At 40.9% G+C, this 19,695-nt stretch overlaps 1 protein-coding gene across 5 annotated transcripts in view; it reads left to right on the top strand.

Annotated features, from left to right (window-relative positions):
- The window catches only part of ARNT2 (aryl hydrocarbon receptor nuclear translocator 2), a 155,663-nt gene that overhangs the window by 117,372 nt on the left and 18,596 nt on the right, over nucleotides 1–19,695 (top strand). For all 5 annotated transcript variants that reach the window (XM_075007309.1, XM_075007311.1, XM_075007310.1 and 2 more), the window contains 4 exons: nucleotides 1,202–1,353; nucleotides 10,575–10,647; nucleotides 11,112–11,235; nucleotides 16,551–16,650. In XM_075007309.1, the coding sequence (XP_074863410.1) occupies nucleotides 1,202–1,353; nucleotides 10,575–10,647; nucleotides 11,112–11,235; nucleotides 16,551–16,650 (449 nt within the window). The remainder of the gene's footprint in view (nucleotides 1–1,201; nucleotides 1,354–10,574; nucleotides 10,648–11,111; nucleotides 11,236–16,550; nucleotides 16,651–19,695) is intronic.

Here is a 19,695-nt window from a genome sequence, read left to right as displayed (position 1 = left end):
AAGAAGGTCCAGTGGAAGATATGGCTATGTGAGGAATACAGGAGCAGCTCATTAATCAAAGACACAGAACCAGGTACTCAGGCATAGCTAATGAGAAGAACAATAGAGACTTAAAAATGCCCTAAGGTTCAGTTGACTTCAGTTGGGCTAATTATCTGCTTGAAAATGGAACTTAGTCCCTGTGGTTATGTGTCCACAAGACACTGTGGTGTGCTCTCAAGCTCAGGGTTTTACACTTGTGGCTTCCCCATGTGTTGAGATAAGAATGGGTGCCTTTTGGGAGAGGGAATAGATTTTTGAAGACCATTATATTTGTGTGGTTATGTTCATGGAAGGGGCAGTGCCTAGCGTATCTGGAGCCTGCAGATGAATTGTGTCCAACAATGTAGACATTATTGGAACAAAGAATCTTCCAGCTCAGAAGAAGGGCAGTAGGTACGTCTTCACCATCGAGACATCAACATGACTACAATGAACAGCTGTATGAGCTCCAGCTGCTCTCTTTCAAAAACATCCAAGAAGAATGCATGTAGTTTAGGGGATATATTGATAAACTTTACCAGAAGGATAAAGGAGGTGACGTTCGACGTGTTTGGGCATGCTTATCTGACTGAAAATTTTAAACTTTTCAGTGGAAGCATGTCTGACTTCTCACATGCTTGGCAAAATGAAGTACATTTCCTAAGTTTCCCTTCTTCAGTACTTTTCCCTAGCTATGATACTAAAGGGTGGGTAATGCAATGCAAATACAACAGGTAGCTAAGCCGAATTGTAAATAGTCAGACAACCTAATGACAATTAGTATTTTCCCTTAGCATTTGATTTATATACTGGGTGATATTTGTGTTGTGATTATTTGTAGGTAGTCACATGCTGTGGTTTTATTTTTCTCATTTGCACTGTGATGCACCTTAAAGCTATGTTGTAATGCCTTGCAACTGGAATAAAAATATGATCCATTGATATCTATATGTAAATTAAGAGTGTATTTTGTAATCAGGATGTATCCATTTAGTCCCTAAGGGTCTAACTGCAAGCAGAGTGAATTTGGGTGGGCGGGTTTGTATAAAGAACACATCCCAGCTGTGTCTGTTTACTTGCACTGCTTCAGTCTGAAGTCCACCAGTTATTGATGGTATATCATTTGTTTCCACATTTGGTATCAGCCTGCTGTCTGTAACCTTTACAAATACTTTTTCAGGTTGTTAAGCTGAAAGGCCAAGTCCTATCTGTGATGTACCGTTTTCGTACCAAAAACCGGGAGTGGATGTTAATCAGGACGAGCAGCTTCACTTTTCAGAACCCTTATTCTGATGAGATTGAGTACATCATTTGCACCAACACTAACGTTAAGTATGTGCTTTTCTTGGAGCTTGAAATGCTTTTATTTTTAAAGATTGAATCTAAAACCATGTTTTAACCACCATACAAACTCAGGCTCAGGTTCTCAGGGTGGCATGTTGCCAGTTGCATTCATTTATCCTTACCCTAAAGTGTGATAGGATTACGTACACAACAGATGCTCACACATAAATGTTTCTCTTTAACATACACAGTCACATATGATGTGTCATCAGCACAAATGTTATGATGTCAGAAACACCAAACAGACTTGATCCAGCCGGCATTAAAGCACAGGGCCTCCAGTGGCAGAAGATCTGCTCAGAGCAGAATGGTTCAGGGGAGTAGTAATAAGGGTTCTCAATTTTCAACTCTTAGGCTACATCTACACTAGCCCAGATGATCAACCTGCTCAGGGTTGATCTTCCAGTGGTCAATTTCACGTATCTAGTAGGGATGCACGAAATTGACGTCTCAGGAGTCGCGGTTGATCCCTGTCCTCCTTGTGAGACTCAAGGAGTAAGGGAGGTTGACAGGAGAAACTCTCCCATCAACCTTGTTAAGTAGGGATGGCCAAGTAAGCCAAGCGCATATAGGTCAATTCTAGCTACACAATTGCCATAGCTAGAACTGCATATCTGCAGTCGACTTACTTTGCCTAGTGTAGGCATAGCTTTAGTAGGTAGTCCAAATCCAGTTCTGTTCAGTCGTGAGACTGGAGAAAAGTTAGCCCAGTTCGTAAGCCAAAAGGGAAAGCTGCAGAAGTACTTAAAGGAGTAGCAAGCCCATGTAAACAAGTTTTCTGCCTCTTGTGCTGTAACTGTGTAAGTGTCCTAGACCTAGTCCGCTGCTCCTTGGCTCATTCCTACTGATTTGAAGCCAGTGGCAGTTTGCTAGAGTAACTCCTGAATGGACCATGGTAGGAGACGATTGGCGCTTTACACTTCCTTTTGAGTTGGGGTAGAGGTTACAAGGATGAACATCTTCTTGAATTCCTTTCATTGGCAGGATGACACCAGCAGCTTGTGTTGTTAGGTTGGCAGCTTAATGCTTCCTTGATCCTTTAGAGCCATACGATCAGATTGCTATGAGTCTAAATCAGCGATGGGCAACCAAGACTGGTCAGTTGGCTGTATGAGTGGCTGTCCTTCATCTCAGTGGGCTGCATGTTTTGCAGTAGTTAGCAAACTGCAGCCAGTGGCCCACTGGGGTTTCACATTGGCCAACACACCCCCGTCTGACTCCCCCACCTTCATGCACCTCTCTCACACACAGGGTACTGGAGCCCCCACCTTCCCCACTTCTCCCCTACCCTCTTAGCACTTCCAGAGTGCTGTGAATCAGCTGATTCACGCTCAGTCCAGCTCCTCTCCCTCCGGAAGTCAAAGCCATGAATCAGCTGTTTGCAGTGTTCCAGCTCCAGGAGGGAGGGAAAAGAACAGGGATAGAGTGTGAATCAGCAGATTCATGGTGCTCCCAAAGTGCTGGGAGGAAGGGGGAGGAGCAGGTCATGCAGGACCCCAGTGCGTGAGAGGTGCATCGGGGAGGGGAGCAGACTGGGGAAGTGCGGGCTTCAGGTTGCCTTTCACTGGTCTAAATTGATATGTGACTGCATCCATAAGAAATGGGCTGGTGTAGTTAATCCCCAAGCTGGTATTGCAGAGTTGCTTCCAAAAGAGAAGTTTCCGCTCAGAATCCAGCACAGCTTAATTCACCACATAACCTTGTAACACAGGATATCAGAGCCAGCAGCTGCAGAAGGTAACTTGAGATGTTTTTCTTCTGCTGTGGACTATTTCCCAGTAAATGGTAATCTGATATTTTGAAATGTACTTTGGACGATGCTGGGTGGAAGTTTTTTTAACAGCCTTTTAACTCAAAAGGGAAATTGAGATGTATGTGACAAACCTGTTAGAATGTGTAATGGAGAGCCCAAACAGGCATGTAACTAATGTAGTTGGCAACTGATAATTTCACTATCATAGCAACTTCTTCTGTGGTTTTGTATTTTATAAATATGGTAAGTATTCATCCTCTGTTTCAACTGTCACCTTCTATTCCACCTTGTCCTTAGGAGGGCGTTTTGGCATTTGCACAGGCTTGGACATGAAAGGCCTCTTGCAACCCAGCCTTGTCCTCAGTGTGCCCATTTTTACATATCCTGCCTGTTGTCCTGTGCACGAAGAGTCCTGTAACTTGGCTATGAGTTAAATTCCCAAAGTGCCCTGGAAGTCATGCTGAGAAGAAAAATGCTAGTTTGCTAAGAATTAGTGGAAAGATGTAACCTTTGCAAGAATTGTTCAGCAAAAAATCTTTTTTTTTCCCAGTATCCTAACAAACAAGGATTATGTTTGCTTAAATCAGCAAAAATCTGATAAGATATATAAACAGGTGTTCAAATATACTGACAATTTATGGGCAAAAGTAATGTTCCTCTAAAAAAAAGGAGACGTTAGTTACAGTGAAAATATGTAAAAACCTATACGTGTACCAAATTGCAAGCAAACCTCAGAACTGTGTCAAACGTGTAAGTTATTCATGATTAGGCTGCAACGGGGTTTTTTTTACAGGTTGTGTTATGCATTGCTTTTAAATAAATGGTTAGAATTGGCTTTGAGGTTTCTTTGGTTCCTATATAAAACACTTGTTAGTAGCATATCAACTGTGTCCGAAAAAAATGACAAAATGTCCATTTGGAGCAAGCAGATCTTATGTTTTGAAATCAGGGAGCTTGTTGCAACCGCCTGATTTGTGCATTCAAATCTTGATGTATGCCGCCCCCTCCCCCCCCCACCAAAAAAAAGCACCTCCCCATACATTTTGCACATAGTCATTTGCATACATAAAAGCAAGCAGGAGAAATTAGAGAATATTGCTAATAATGGGATGCCAACTGAAATAATTGACTTTTGTTCCCATGGTCCGAAGGTCTAAATTTTGACCAATAGGTTTAGTAGCATTGACTCCTGTGTCATACTTTGCTTTTCAAGACATATTGGCTCCCTAGCACAGACTGGGTAAATAAAATAGTGCCCGTATTTGTAATCCTGTTTTATCAATCCTTATTTGGTGTTACCGTAATATGGAGATTAGATGTGGTTGGTTTGACAGGTGATGCTTCCATGTTATCTCTTATACAAGGGAATATTACTGTTCCTTCCTTGTTTGGAGAGAGGTGAAACAAAAACAAAAACCCCCAAAGCAGGTTTTTTTTTCATTTTATTTTAGAGCTTGTAAATTTTAAAGTACTATATTGCAAGGAACAGAACATATCTATCTCTTTGGTGTTCAGCTGGCTTATTTTTACTTTTTGCTACTTCCTCTTCCCTTCATACACATGTGCACAGTCTGATTCTTATTATTTTGGCTGTGGTTATTGCTATGCTTAGCCTGTTTATGGATAATGTTATCTTCTGGATACTTTCAGGCAGAGTTTCAGCTTGAATAAATAGTCACAGCTCGCCTGACTTCTGCTCCCTTGCCATTTGTATATAAATGATAATCAGCTTCTCAGAATTAATCTCTGATTTGTTTGTCGATGTTTGCACATCTAATTGTAACTGAATCAGTGGGTGTGCATGTCTTTTGCATGTACAGATAGTACTCTGCACATGCACACTGCACAACAGACTGATTTACTTAGACACAATGGGTGCCTATTCTTTTACAGATACAGGCAACTGTATATGCAAAACCAGAAGTAGGTTTTGATTTGTCTGCATGTTTTATAATGTATCCATCACCATAGCATCTTCGCTCAAAATTGCTTTAAAAATTAGCTCTATTGTTTAAGACAAGGGCCCTGGTAAACATGTATGTTTAAATCTATTCTCTATTTCTATAATATCCCCATTTAAAATGTTGGTAACAGTGTCTGAGTATCATTAATCAAACTTAGAGCAGACACTTTGGCTATGGTTGTTGCTTATGCAACAGATTATTACAACAGGTTTATTAAAGAGAGCCTGCATTTTCAAACTATGCAAATGACCTACCTGGAAAGGAGGTATACTGGTATTGTGTGGCATAACTGTCTTTCTGGGTTTTACCAGACTGAAGATTTATCAAGCATTCTTCTTCCTCGTAACCCCTCTGTTCACCTGTAAAATAAATTGTTAGCCCTGTTCCTGGCTTAGATGCCTTTTAGTGCACCAGATCAAAAATTAAATTCCTCATTAAGTAGTGAAAATGTTTTGATTGCATGGGCCGATGCTGTGTTTGCCTTGTCAACCACAAAAATTAGAGAAAAGTTTGTGACTTATCTTAAATACTATGTTTTTAACCTTGTTTTATTTTTGGATTTTGTTTCAGGATCATAATTCTAAAGACCTTGAAGGAAGGGTTTATCTTGTGTTTTTAATTTTAAAATTTGTATTCATTTCACCTATGTGTTATTTTTAAAACATGCATCCTATCTTACAGATACTATCACTTGAGGCTAAGACACTGTATTAATATGTTTGATTTAATATATAGATATATAAACATAACTAGATATCAGCTGAAACTAGTGAAAAGTCTGTTTTGCCTGCCAGTGCTCATCTGCTAATAAAGTTTTCATTTTGCATTGCCCGGGGAATTCAGTTTGTTTTCCAAAGAGGACTGTAGAGGGCAGTGTTGATCATGGTTGTGTTTTAGCCTGTTGTTTGGCACTTGAAGACGTTGACTTTCCCGCCTTAGTTTCTGTGCAAAAAGATAATTAAACTTTAGGTTCAAATGTTTATTTAGTACCTGGCCAAAAAAAAGAGAGAGAAAATGTTAGCCCTGGTTAATTTTGGATGTAATCATCTGAAAGAAGCTTCCTGCAGGAATGAAACATTTAACATTTACCATGTATACTGTGCTCAGCTGAAGAGGAGAGCCCTACACATCACCTCACCACATCTTTTTCTTCTTTGAGTTCCAGAAAAAATTGACTAACACCTCTTTAACACACACGTTAAGCTGTCTTTGAACAAACCCATCAATCCTGAGCTGAACGAATAGTTTCTTAATTCTGTATTCACTCAGAACAGATGTTAGTTGTTTTCTGACCTTTAGAGGTTGGTGATGTTTTCATCTTTCGTAAACCTGATTGGATAATGGTGTGTTTTGATGAATCCTGGATGCCTTGTGGTCTTGAGATATTTTTGCGATAAAGTTGCAATCCTCAGTAGGATCTAATGCAAATTGCTACCAAAGGTGGAATTCAGGATGAATAAATGGACAGCTCTGGTATGGTTGTTTTACTAATTCGCCACTTGTGAAATGAGCTGTTTCAGTGAGATTTTAGCTCTGGATAGTGAATATCACAAAACCTTATTTTCAAAGTAGTAAGTGGGGCTATGGGCATCTGTTACTAATAAAAATAGCCTAGGAGTGATTTCTTAAGGCTGCATCCACTCCTTTATCCCCAACAAAAAAACTGCCCCCTCAGATGTTTGAATTCTTCTTGAATGCCTTGAAGCCATGATAATAGGCTGGTAATTCCAGAGTTTATACAAAGACACACAGATGTTCAACTAGAAAATTCTCCACTTTCAAAAGAAGACTTGCCAGTATTTGCTTAGATAAATCTGTATTAACAGTTAAATTCTTCTGGTTCCCAGAGCATTCTCATCAGTGAGAGGGTTTCACAGGGACTCCAGTCATGAGCCTGGAATTCCAGCAGTTCTTTGGGGATTCTCAGTTGACCTAGACAACATTTCATTTGTGATGTAAGATATCTTCTGAAACAGCAAATGCATCTTCCATGGCAGCTCCTAAGCCGGGAATCCTAAAATCGAAAGTCAGGTCAGTTTTGGCTTTCACTTGTAAGCAATACAAGAGGATCAGTTCTCTCCTCTCACCAGCTCCACCTCCACCCTCCGAAAAAACACACTAACCTGGTTTGTCCCTTTGTTACACTCCTGATTTGGAAATCTAGTGAGTAAAGGGATCTGTACGTAATAATCATCCATTCAGAAGGGCATTTGGTTAGGGAGTGTTTAAATTAATCTGAACACTAAGAGTCAACTGTGCCTAATTTGGCTGTTCTCTGAAACTTTGTATATTAAAGAGCTAAAACAGCATTTGAGGTGTTAATAAGACTTGCTGTAACAGTGAGAAACCCAGCCTACTTTTCAATTAAAATTAGAACTGCGTAGCTTGCAGTGCAGTACAGTACAGTGCAGAGAAGAGGCATTTAAATAATCACTTCTCAGCCTCTTGAAGGCTAAGATCAAATGTAGTATTTGTTCTTTGTAATTAGTTGGAATTTGTACATCTTGCCTTTTAAGCACATGTTGCTGTAGTGCAGTACTCATTTTGAAATATAAGTTCACAAGTACTGATGAGTATCTTTAAATAGAGAGAGGTGGAGGGCTGCCAGGTTAGACAAGCGTGGGCAAACAAACTGAGTACGCTGTTTTGTTTGGTTCATTTATATATCTATGGCGGAACTAAGAGAACACACTTTATACTGAATAGAAGAGGCCTAAAGTACTGTTTATTGACGCATGCACCATATAATCAGTAATAAAAACAACTGAAACAATGTAATTAGCTTTCACTTTACCAACATAGTTTAATGGGTGTTTATCATCCAAAGAATAATGGTTGGAAGAATGTCTCCATAGATTTTCAGTGATTAAATTGCATCCTGGAGTTTTGTGGGCAAAGCATTATTATTTGTTTACAATAAAAGAGACCCTTTTGCATACAGTTGTGGTAGTTTTTAGACATGCTCATTTTCTGCTTGATAAACTATTAATGAAAATCCATGGTCCAAGGAATACTTGGGAAATACCTTTTCGGCTTGCTCCACATGATACAATAATGATTCTGTATTACACACTGTACGTCTCCAGCTGTTTGGAATTTACATCTCTGAGTCAAGTTCTTGATAATGAGGGACCGCTTTAAAATATGGTTGTGATGAGTATTTAAGTCTTTGGCTCACAGCACAGAATTTAGCCGAATGATTCAGATAGTTGAGACCCATCTCTCTCATCTGGAAGCCCCGTTTTTCCCCTCTGTTGGCTGGGTACAGATCACAGCAGAGCCATTGTTATCCATGCGCGGAATAAGCAATTGCATAGGGCACCCAGAAATTTGGGGCTCCACTAGGTCTTAATGTCCATTGATCTGCTTCTTCCTATCCCGGTTCCGTGGCTCTGCTTCCTCTGAAAAGGATCTACTTAATTTAAAAGCGAAAAACACTGCCAGCCTTATTAGCAGAACATCAACCAGGTGAAAGAGCCATTCAAGCGGTAATGAAGCCATTTAACAGGCATATGCCAATCTCAAGTATCAGAAGCCATGTGTGTGGAGTGCACAGGGGGTCACATGGGCCCCCAGCATTGTCTCCCCACCCCCACACACTCATTGTCAGCGCCATGCTGCCTTCTGCCGATTGCAGGTATGGTCCCACTTCTGTTCTGAGTGGCACAGCTCCAAGATCTTCCTCCATCATGGCTACGGCTACACTAGCCCAAATCTTCAAAATGGCCATGCAAATGGCCATTTCAAAGATTACTAATGAGGCGCTGAAATGCATATTCAGCTCCTCATTAGGATACCGCCAGCCATGGTTCTTCGAAATTGCTGCTTTACGCTGCTGCACGGCTTGTCTAAGCACAGGTCCTTTTCGAAAAGACCCCAGGAACTTCGAAATTCCCTTATTCCTATCTGCTGATACAAATAAGGGGATTTCAAAGTTGATGGGGTCCTTTCAAAAAGGACCCCCATGTGGACAAGCCGCATGGCAGTGAAAAGTAGCAATTTCGAAGAGCCACAGCTGGCGGCATGCTAATGAGGCGTTGAATATGCATTTCAGCGCCTCATTAGTAATCTTTGAAATGGCCATTTCGAACATTTGGGCTAGTATAGACACGGCCCATGTGTTTTGTAAAATGTGTGTGTTACACTTAGTTAATGCTAGAAAAATTGTGTATATATTATTATCGGAGGGGTAGCCGTGTTAGTCTGGATCTGTAACAGCAACGAAGGGTCCTGTGGCACCTTATATTAGTAGTGTCCCTATAAATCTTTGTAGATAATAACTGTGCAAAATTAATTATATTTTTCAAATATATCTGCTGATATTGTATTAATTTGGTGTGCTTAAGTAACAGTGCCTGATATTGTTTCAGGGATTTACTCAATTTTTTTGCAGATTGTGCTTCTTCATCCACTGTAATGTATATCTCTGCAGTGATTCTTACTTGCTTAAATTATTTTGATTGTTTTATTAAATTTAAGATTACACTCTTCTGCATCTTTTTTCCACACATTGTGTCTATAATAGATGACCTCTAGTAAATATAAAACTAATTTATTTCTGGAGACCCTCTGCTGTACAAAACTTTGGGAAAATAAAGAGAATCTGGATGGTGATGCAGAGGAGAGTAAAACCAAAATTATGCTGAATCGGGTGGGCTATTGAGAATGGCTTAATATTCAGTACATTTTTTCTATCTTTTAATTATTTTCCTGCAAAATTCTTCATAGTTATAATATAGAAATATCTGTTTTGATACAATACTCTTCCTGTCCCCCAAACCACTACCACACATATCCATTGATATCAGACCACATTCTAAGCAGCATCTGTTTTTGTTTTTTATTTAGAAAGGAAGCATGGATCAGTGGTTCAGCCAAGGACCTGGCAAACCCATGTTCAGTTTACTGCTCTGCCACAGACTCACCACCTGACCTTGGGCGAGACACTTAGCTTCTCTGGGTCCCAGTTCCCCATCCATAAAAAGGGGATGATAATTCTCAAGATGTTGTGAGGATTAATACACTAAAAGACTGTGAAATGAGTTGATATCTACTGATGAAAAGCACTCTATAAAAAGAGGAAATAATTTTTCAAGCTGTTGACTGGTGTGGGCCCCATGCTGCACCCATTCAAGCCAATGGGCACTTTAACGTAGACTTCATCAGGCACAGGCCTTTCATCCACAGAGACTTCTCATTGGTATTTTAAAATTACATATCATTTATGAAAAAGTTGGGTGTGAGAGGAATGCAGCTTCCTTGAAAGTGGATGGGAGTTTTGATGTGCATGGTGTTCTTGACTCTGAATCTTACTGTGTTTTGAGGTTTTCTTTTAAATGATTTGGCTTTGCAGGAAATGGCTCGTCAACAGAGATGCTGAAAGTGGTTGTTTGTTTGCCGTTGGTTGTAGGAATTTAAAAGAGGCAAGCTCAGCCTCTTTCTTTTCCTTAATTATTATATGTAACGCTCATCGTTTCCTCTTGTATTTGCAGACAACTTCAGCAACAGCAAGCTGAGCTCGAAGTACATCAAAGAGACGGGTTGTCATCCTATGACTTATCTCAGGTGATCTCTCTGAACAGGTTGTTCTTTCTTCTACTGGTGTCTCTGATCTTTTAAACACAACAGATGGGTCTACACGAGGAACTAACTTGGAAGTTAACTTCAAAGTCAGGCACTACATCGAACTAGCCAGCAGAGAGTCTACAAACATTTTCCCTTAGCTCAGAAGTTAACTTTAAAATGGGGAGCCCAACTTCAAAATCCTTACTCCATTCTCGGGAATGGACTAGTGCCCTACTTTGAAGTTTAACTTTGAAGTAGGGTGCATGTAGATGCTCTGTTTGAAGTTGCTTACTTCAAAGTTGTACTTCAAAGTAAGCAACTTGGAAGTTATTTTTGAAGTGCAGACCCAGCCAATGCGTTTAAGGATCGAAACAAGAGAAGAACACATTGTGACTATACCTGAGCTCATTTGTGTCACAATATGGAGGGGCAATTACATTCTTTTTTGCATATATCAACAACAGGTACCTGTTCCAAATATACCAACTAATGTTCATGAGGGTGGAAAGGCAGTAGAGAAACCAGACACTATCTTCTCCCAGGAGAGGGATCCTAGGTTTGCTGAGATGTTTGCAGGAATAACGACTTGTAAGTGAGAACCTCTGGTATTTAATTTTTAATATTGTCTTTGTAAACTGTAGTCTTGACACTTAGTGCTATTTCGTAACAGGTAAATACCTTCATTTTTGATTTAAAACCATTTTCCTGAAAAATTCCCAGGTTTTACAAAAATGTATTATTCATTTTTTTTCTGATTTTTCACCCTACTTTTGTAGCATCCAAATATATTAAAAACTTGTTTTATTGGGAAAATGAAAATACATTGCATGAGAGAGATGTATTAAGATAATACGTTAGTCTGTGTGTTTATACAAAGCTGCCTGTTGAAGTAAGACAATGTAGTCATCTCCAAGATACCCACAATAAACAAACAGACATGAATGCAGCCGCTAAAGTACGTGAGCATCTGAACGTACGGATGAATCTCACGCCCACCATGTGCACATTTCAAGCTGTTAGCAGAAAATGGTTTAAAGATATGACACACTAAAATGGGAAGAAAATAAAAATCAGTATCAGAATATGTTTCAAAAAACAAGAAAATATTCAAAAGTTTTTAAATAAACAAAAACAGGAGAAGGGATAAGTTAGACTGTCTGTGCTGCTAATGGTGTGGCCAAAATATATTAAATATAAATATTTATGGGCTCATAATTCTAACTCTGCAACAGTAAATAAGTGATTCAAATGAAAAATTTTGTTTGGGGGATTAAACATACACTGTTTTCCTAAACTCACAGGTGGCGTCATGCTTGGAGTTTTTAGTTCTGCAGCAAACCATATTGATGAACAACAGACTTCAAAACATTAAGCTACTGAATGCATTTTCCCCCCTTCTTTCTGTTCACCAAAATAAACCCCAGTGTTTACCCAGAACGGGACCCAAGCCACTGAGAGCCTGGAGTAGCCTGTACCGTAGTCACTCCTGCATCAATCCACCCCATGATGGAAACATACCGTTAGTAGCCATGCAGTCATAACAGTAGCTGTCCTCCTTTTCAGAGGTACATTTTTGCAGTGCAACTCTTAAAAGGAAGTAGACACGTTTTAATAATTATAAAGCCGAAAGGAGCTGTCTGAGAAAGTGTATGTCAGTGTGGCTTATTGAGATGTGTTGGAGTAGTAATGCTATTAAGACGGTAAGATAGATATTTTGTATAAAATTATAAGCCTATTTTGTAGGTGTTACTAGATGCAGTATTTTTCCTTGTTTATTCTTTAGTAATTCACTGTTCTAAATGTGCCCCATTTCCCCCAGAGTGAAAAAATGTTATGTTTGTTTTAACTAAAGCCATGGGCAAGTATCTTTCAGTGAAGGAGGAAATGACCTGTTGTGTTGAACTAAAGGAGTATAAGGAAGTGACCTCGCTGAATGTGTTTATTATGTACAGCTTGACCTTTTCAAACTGTGAAGGCACTGTAACTTCCATATGGACTTGATAGTCTGTCCCCCAGTTTCTGAGACTTCTATTCCTGTTCTCCCTTGTATGTTTACTCTTACAGCGAAGTCAGTGTCTGAGGCCAGAAAAGGGGTCTGCTGGAAGGTAGCAACCCTAAACACTGAAACAATGTTTTCCAAGTGAGAACATCTTGCTTTCTGGCTGCTTTATTGGCTAGTGTTCAAAAAGCTCTGAACTGTTTGTGTGGCTAGTTCAGGGTTAAGGGTCTCGCAAGCTGTGAGGATGAGCTAAGGAGTTGTGTTCTTGGAAATGCCATTTCACTTTTCATTTTATCAATTTACAAGCTGTGTTTTTGGGGCGGGGGCAACTTGGCTGTGCTCCCTGTGGGAATATCTCCTGGGAGTCGTGATCAAGGACTCTTTTAATGCTAAAAAGGGAAGGCTGTCAGTTAGATATGTGCTGAAGGGTCCAAAAACAATATTGACAGATCTGCATGATGCTTTCAGACACTTGCATTGTATCAATACTAGACCACTTTCTCCAGTTCAGCTTATAAAAATGCTTTAGTGCTGACAAAGACAGGATTGACATAGTGGGGCAGATGAAGGGCACCCAAGAGCTGCATGTTTTGTTAAAATGAAGACCTCATTCTTCATCCAGTCATGCTTTTTGATCAGCAGCCATTTTGAGATACAGTTGTTTAATGCAGTGCCACTAGTGGCTGCTGGTGAGTTTTAGGACAAGTTGGGCAATTTACCAGTGGTGAGGACTGGGGGGACCAAGTCACCATAATGTCCCATATCCCCACCAGCACCTCCATCCTGTTCCCTGTGGGAGGCTCCACAGTCCAGACTACTCTAGGCTCTCAGCAGCTCTCTCTGTGCTGCCCTCCCATTGAGCTGGCCCCACCTAGTCCTGGTACCAGCAGTGGGTGGGGTGGGGAGACGTCCCATTTCTGCTAAGAGAAGAGTGGGGGGGAGGCAGAGTCCCAGCAGGTCCTGTCCTATCCAGTGAGCAGGGAGGGATAAAGGGTCCTGGTGGGATCTTCCCTTCTCCCCTGGAAAAGCTGGGACTAGTGAGGCCTCTCCCCTTTCACTCCCACTGTGGCCAAGAGGTGCCTGCCTGCCTCCTTCTCCCTCCCTGAGTATGTGCTAGTGGTTGGGCAGAAGTGTAAGGTGTCAAGTGCCCTAAAATGAAGTGCTCTGTCTTTCCCTGTATACCCCGCGGGTGTGCTCCAAAAGGTACCTCGTTTACCAGCGTGATGTCTATGGTACAGGTAGAGCACAGCACTTTAGGGCCCTCTCTTGGCACCTCCTGCCAGACCTTGACTGCACCATCTGCACATGTGGCGCAGAGGCAGAGAAACAAAAAAGCCCTGCAGCTAAATCCAAACTGCAAACACTGCAGATCTATGGCCGGCTGCTGTAGTTTGCTGTGATCTTAACTTGGATCTAGTGTGTGTGCGCGCACACACACACACAGAGAGAGAGAGAGAGAGAGAGAGAGAGAGAACAAAGACTGTGGCCAGAATCTGGCATAGTACCTATCAGGATCTTGGCCCTTCATTATCTCACTTCTTTGGTGGGGCAGTGTCCCTAGTGCCATGCCACTAAGTGCTGTGCTTCTGGAATCTGCGTATTGCAGGAGTCGAAGAGGAGGATGTTAAGAGAATATATGGGGGCAGAAGGCAGGAAGATTTTGAACCTAGCAGATTTGAGGGCACCTGGCAAAATACCAGTTGACAGCAAGGATGTGTATTTCTGTGCTGTAAGGGAAGGGTGCAAGGCGAAGAGGAAAAAGTCAAGGAGCAGTAGGCTGGATCCTGAGGTGTCACTACCTGAGGTCCTGTTTAAACCTTTCCCTGTCTGTAGTACAATACCTGGAAGCTGCTTTTAACTGAATCAGCTGCCCATGGCTCCCAGTTTTGGTAGCTGGTGGTAACAGGACCCTGGGGATACCACAGTTATGCTCTGTGGCGTGCTGTCTTGTACGATCCTTTGTGACCCCGAGGGAGTCCCCTGCAGACAGGGTATCCACAAGTTGGCAGAGGTCATCCAGTTCTAGAGTGTCTAGCGCAGCTTCATGCTGCAGAGCTGGTGCAGCACATCCGGAGATCTGATCCACTCTCCCTGAATAGGGAGAGGCTGGTCATCAAGGGAGGGAGGATCAAGTGAAGAGGAGGGAAGGGAGGGGCAGGTCTGGTTTATAGAGCTATCAGGGATGTGTGGCAGCAGAGTCATGAAGAGGTCTCAGAAGGTTGTAGGTTTTTTTTTTATTTTTTTTTATTTGTTTGTTTTTGCCCTTGGAGGGAAGATAGGAGGTGGAAGAGGAAAGGTGGAGCAGGGCCTTGACATTGTTAAAGGGGAATGGAGGTTTGCCAGGAGCTTTAGTAATTGGCAGTTGCAGCTGTATAACCAAAGGGAGGGCAGATTCTGTAATATACTGAGTCTAAGGTCTTCAGACCTCTTAGCGCCGCCTCAGAGCATTCCTTCGCAAAGTAACAGCCAAGACATTTACCAAAAGTGAAATTCAAAGTTAATCGTACCGTTACTGGGATAAAGCCAAAATTAAGAGACCTGCTGCTGAGTGTATATGTAAAGTCTACCTCTGTTCTGATCTGCAGCGGATATAAGTTGTTATAGCTGCCTGCTGTAGAGGGTGTGTTTTTAGCTCGAGTTGTAACAGCTCATGCCTTCACATCTGGAGGTACATGGTTCAATCTCAGGTGTCTCAACTGTTATAATTACACGAGAGAACACTCTATTAAAAATTTGGATGGCCGCGTTTGCCCTGCTTTGTTTTAGCAAATGGAAGAGACTGATCACAAGAGTAAACATATTCGTTCTACTATAAGAACAAACTATAAAAGACAGTGGCGTCTGTGCATGCATCTCATTTACAGTGCTCTTGTATGGTTTTCCTAATCTTTAATTCCATTGAAACTCATTCTAGTTCATGGCCTGTTCAAGCCAGTTTGTTGTCAGAGTGAAAAAGGCAAGCATTGCTATGTCCTTGAGATTTGCTTTTGCCTTGAATTACTGTTCAGATGTCTGATATGCAGACCTCACAGAAACAAAACTCCTACTGAGTACAGTGGGTTTAATGTGTATTTAAGTGGCTGCAGGTCAGTCTGATTTATGAGCATAATAATGCCTGGAAGAACCAGGACTAGAACCCCCGCTACTGCTGAGGGGGAGTAGATTGCAAGATCTTTGGAGAAGGTACAGCTTTTTGTTCTGTGTTTTATACAGTGCCAAATACAGGGTAGTCAGAGCTACTACAGCAAGACAAATAAGTAATAATACATTAACATCAATAGTAGTGCAACCTCGCACCTGACAGATTTTCCCAAATTGTGCACCCAGTTATAAAAAAACTGAGGAGATCTGTTCTTTAGAAGCCCATTTAAAAATTACTAAAAATACCTCTTCCAAGCTACAAGAAATAAGCCTCCAGTCACCAATACTACCGACTTGTTAATTCTGCAAGATGGGACCAGACTTTTCAATGCTGATGTAACCTTAGACCACATTAAATAAGCCTTAATTGCAAAGAAATATCTTATGTTCATGGAGAAGGATATAGCCTCTTCTCAAGGCAAACGGGTCATAGCCATTAACATAATTCAGTCTCTTCCGGAAAAGACCTATAAAATCAATAGGAAATGGTTACCTTTCTATAGAACTTTGAAGCCAGCCTATTGCATTCTGCAGCAGAGAGAGAACTCACTATTACATCGTATGGGTTGATTTAAAAATTCTGCAGATGGTATCTTTTGACCCTTGTTTCATCTGTAGTGTGCTCTACGTAAGACCTTCCCATAGGGGATTAACAAGGAGAATATTACTTGTACCAGGTAGCTTGTATACGTGCTATTTTCTGATGAACAAATGGTGGTTTATTTCATTCTCCCTTGAGATTTTCTTTGATTGCTTTTAATAGCAGACAAAAAAATGATGGCTTCAGCATCCCCAGCAGGGAACCAACAGCTTTACTCTCAGGGGAGCCCATTCCAGCCAGGACATTCCGGAAAGGCTTTCAGGTACTGTACCAGCAGCAGCACCGATAGCTTCCGTACATGAAAAGGAATTCCATTTTGATTCTGTGGAGACAAGAATACGTGTAATGCTAACACCGTCCACTGCAATGTGAATTATTTTTCCTTTGTGTCAACTTGACTTCCACACAAAAGTATATCAGGAGGAATTTGTCGGTAGACAAAACCTACAGTAGGTAATTTTCAAACATGTTTAATTTGGATATTTTAGGAGCTTCCAAAACGTTTTTGAGTCTACTAGCTGACACTGTAGGTTTGACCTAACTACTTGAAGTTTAAGAATCGGTACACCCCTGAATGGCTTCCTGAAATTTTGATAGTCGTGGTTCGATTTACTTCATCATTAGTCCTGTTTTAGGAAAGAAGATTTATGTCCCTTCCCTGGGTGGTCTACTCTTTAGTGAAGGCTGTCTTCTTGAAACCTAATCTGTTACCCTTTGCCCTCTTATTATTTAAAGTGATGGAAGAAAAACTCTGGAGCAACTGTACTTCAGTCAGCTTTAATGACATCCCAAGCTACCTGTGCATGTAGCTGTTGTAATTGAGTTTTCACCTAGGACAAAAGCAAAGTTTTGAAGATGAAAGGCTAACTATTCAAATGCATTAACTGTCAGTTATGTGGTCTATGAATTAGAAATCAAATACTCGTTATAGATTTATAGAAACCAACATGTACTTAATCTTGTAATTAGTACTGGTATTGCACATGTTCTTTAGTTAGATCTTACATGATATTTTATGATGTAAATTGCAAGTAAGCATCTTGACATTTGGCATGTTTTGTTGTTTTTATTTTGTTGGTCTCCTGAAACTTAGCTGTAGCTTCATTTTTGCTTCTAATCTGCGACATCAACTGGTGGCACAAAGGCAAATGCCACTGTTACAATCCTTGATGAGTTCCCCCAGCAGGACACCTAACTTTGGATCCAGAATAACAACTTTGTGCAGTTTTGGCTGCCAAGTTTCAAAAGCAATAGATTAAATTAGAATTGGAAAAGGTACAGAAAACAGCAACAAAAATTAATAAGGGTATGGAATGGCTTCCCCATCAGGAAAGATTTCAAAGACCAGAACTTTGCAGCTTGTAATGAAGAGAAGTAAGTGAGAAGATCTGTAAACTTGCCAGTGGCGTGGGAAAAGCAAATAAGGAACTGTTATGTAACAGACTAAATAACTCAAGGAATATTGCTAGCCAGCAGGTTTGACAGAAAGGGAAGTACTTTTTCAAACAACACACAACCTGTGAAACTCCTTGGCAGGGGAAGTTGTAAAGACCAAACCTGTAAAGAGTTTCAAAAGGGAATTAGATAAGGTCATGGAGGTTAGGTTCAACAATATCTGTTAGTCATGAGGGTGGAAGCTACAACTTCGTGCTCTGTTGTCCCTAGTCTCTGGCTGCCAGAAGCTAGGAGTGGACAACAGGGGATGAATCATTTGATTGCTGTTCTGTTCGTTCCCTCTGAAACACCTGGCATTGGTGATTGTTGGAAGATAGGACATTGGAGTGCACTGGCCATTGGTCCGATATAATATGTCCATTCTTATTTTCTTGTGTTCTGCTTGTTGTTGGCCTGGTGAGGCTGGGCAGAGTTGTGGTGCACCATATTTATGGCTCTGGACTTTTACTCTTATACCCCAGGTGCCTATACCATGCCTGACATCCCTTTCAACAGTGGGGACCCAATTGTCCAGTTGCTTAGGCCCAGAAACGGGGGTCAGAATCCAAAATAGGTGGTGTGTGCTTCTACAGTTCTGCAGAAGCTATAAATCTTCTGGCTTCCTATTTTCCAATTCAGGGACTGTGTGATAATAAAAGAAAGTAATACAGATGCTGCAAAGGAATGTCTAAACACACATACTTTACATGGATGCTTTGTCTACACTGTACGATTTTGTCATTCATAGGTGCTTTATTTTCCCCCCTTGCCCACTCCCAACCAAAAGCTTAAAAGTTTGGCAGCAACAGGTACTAGTGTAAATAGTGCTTTGTCTTCAGGGGAGTGGTCTCCTGCTAACAAAGTAAATGTGCGTGAGGACAAACAGTGTTTACGCTGCCTCACTTTTAGTGACAGGGCTTTGTCAACACGGGCATGTTGCTAGAGGTTGTGTAGTGTAGACAAAGCCTGAGGTAGCAAAAGAGCTATCCAGAGCTGTGAAGAAACAGCAAACCTTGCATGCAAATCCTGCCTTGATTTCAATACCACTTTGGGATTTGGCCAGTCTCTTTTCAGGGGTTTCAGGAATTGGTCTCTTCTCTCCTGCTCAGCCTGGGCTGCTTCTGGTTTTGGTCTGTTCCCCATTCACTCATCCCCATCTAAATTAGCTTCAGTGCTGTTTGTCAGGACTGTTTGACTTTCCTCCCAGTGATTTCAGTTCCCATAAGCACTCATGTAGTTGGACTGATCCCTTTGGCTGCATCTAGCTGGCTGTCTTAAGGTGCTTACTTTTGAATGGGAAACAGCCCTTGATTTGCTCTGTATTTTTAGACCTCTGCTAACACCTTTTGGATTCCCAGTTCAAGATGGAAGTAAAAGACACCTGCTTTACAGTTAAAATGGGGTTCACAAAAGTAAAACGGAGTTTGTAGCTTGATATAGACGCACTCGGACAAGCGTGAATCCATAACAGCCATCTGTTTGGTTTTGTATTTATAATTAGCACAGAGAGTAGAGGCAAGGATAAAAATTATTACAGATTCTCTCTTTCTGACCTGGGCAAAACCCAACACCAACAAATAACTTATGATGTGCAGACCGTAGATGAGAACTGATATATGTACCGAAGCATGTTCTTTCTGATAAACATTGGGATCGATGAATGTACACTAAACTCTTTTCATATCTGGCAGCTCTGGCAGGTTGCCGGATATTCAAATATTCTGGATAATAGAGAGGTATACCTAGCAATTCATAACACTAAATATAAACAAGATTAGATATTAAGAAAGAAACAAAAATGTAGGCAGAGTACTTTATTTACCAATAACAGTTGTATTGTACACTGTAAACTTGTATTGTATTTGCTGTATTT

Source organism: Carettochelys insculpta, chromosome 12 (genome assembly GCF_033958435.1).
Source record: "Carettochelys insculpta isolate YL-2023 chromosome 12, ASM3395843v1, whole genome shotgun sequence".
NCBI classification, from domain to species: Eukaryota; Metazoa; Chordata; order Testudines; family Carettochelyidae; genus Carettochelys; species Carettochelys insculpta.
The sequence above is the reverse complement of the archived record's forward strand: the minus strand, read 5'-3'. Positions and strand labels throughout refer to the sequence as shown.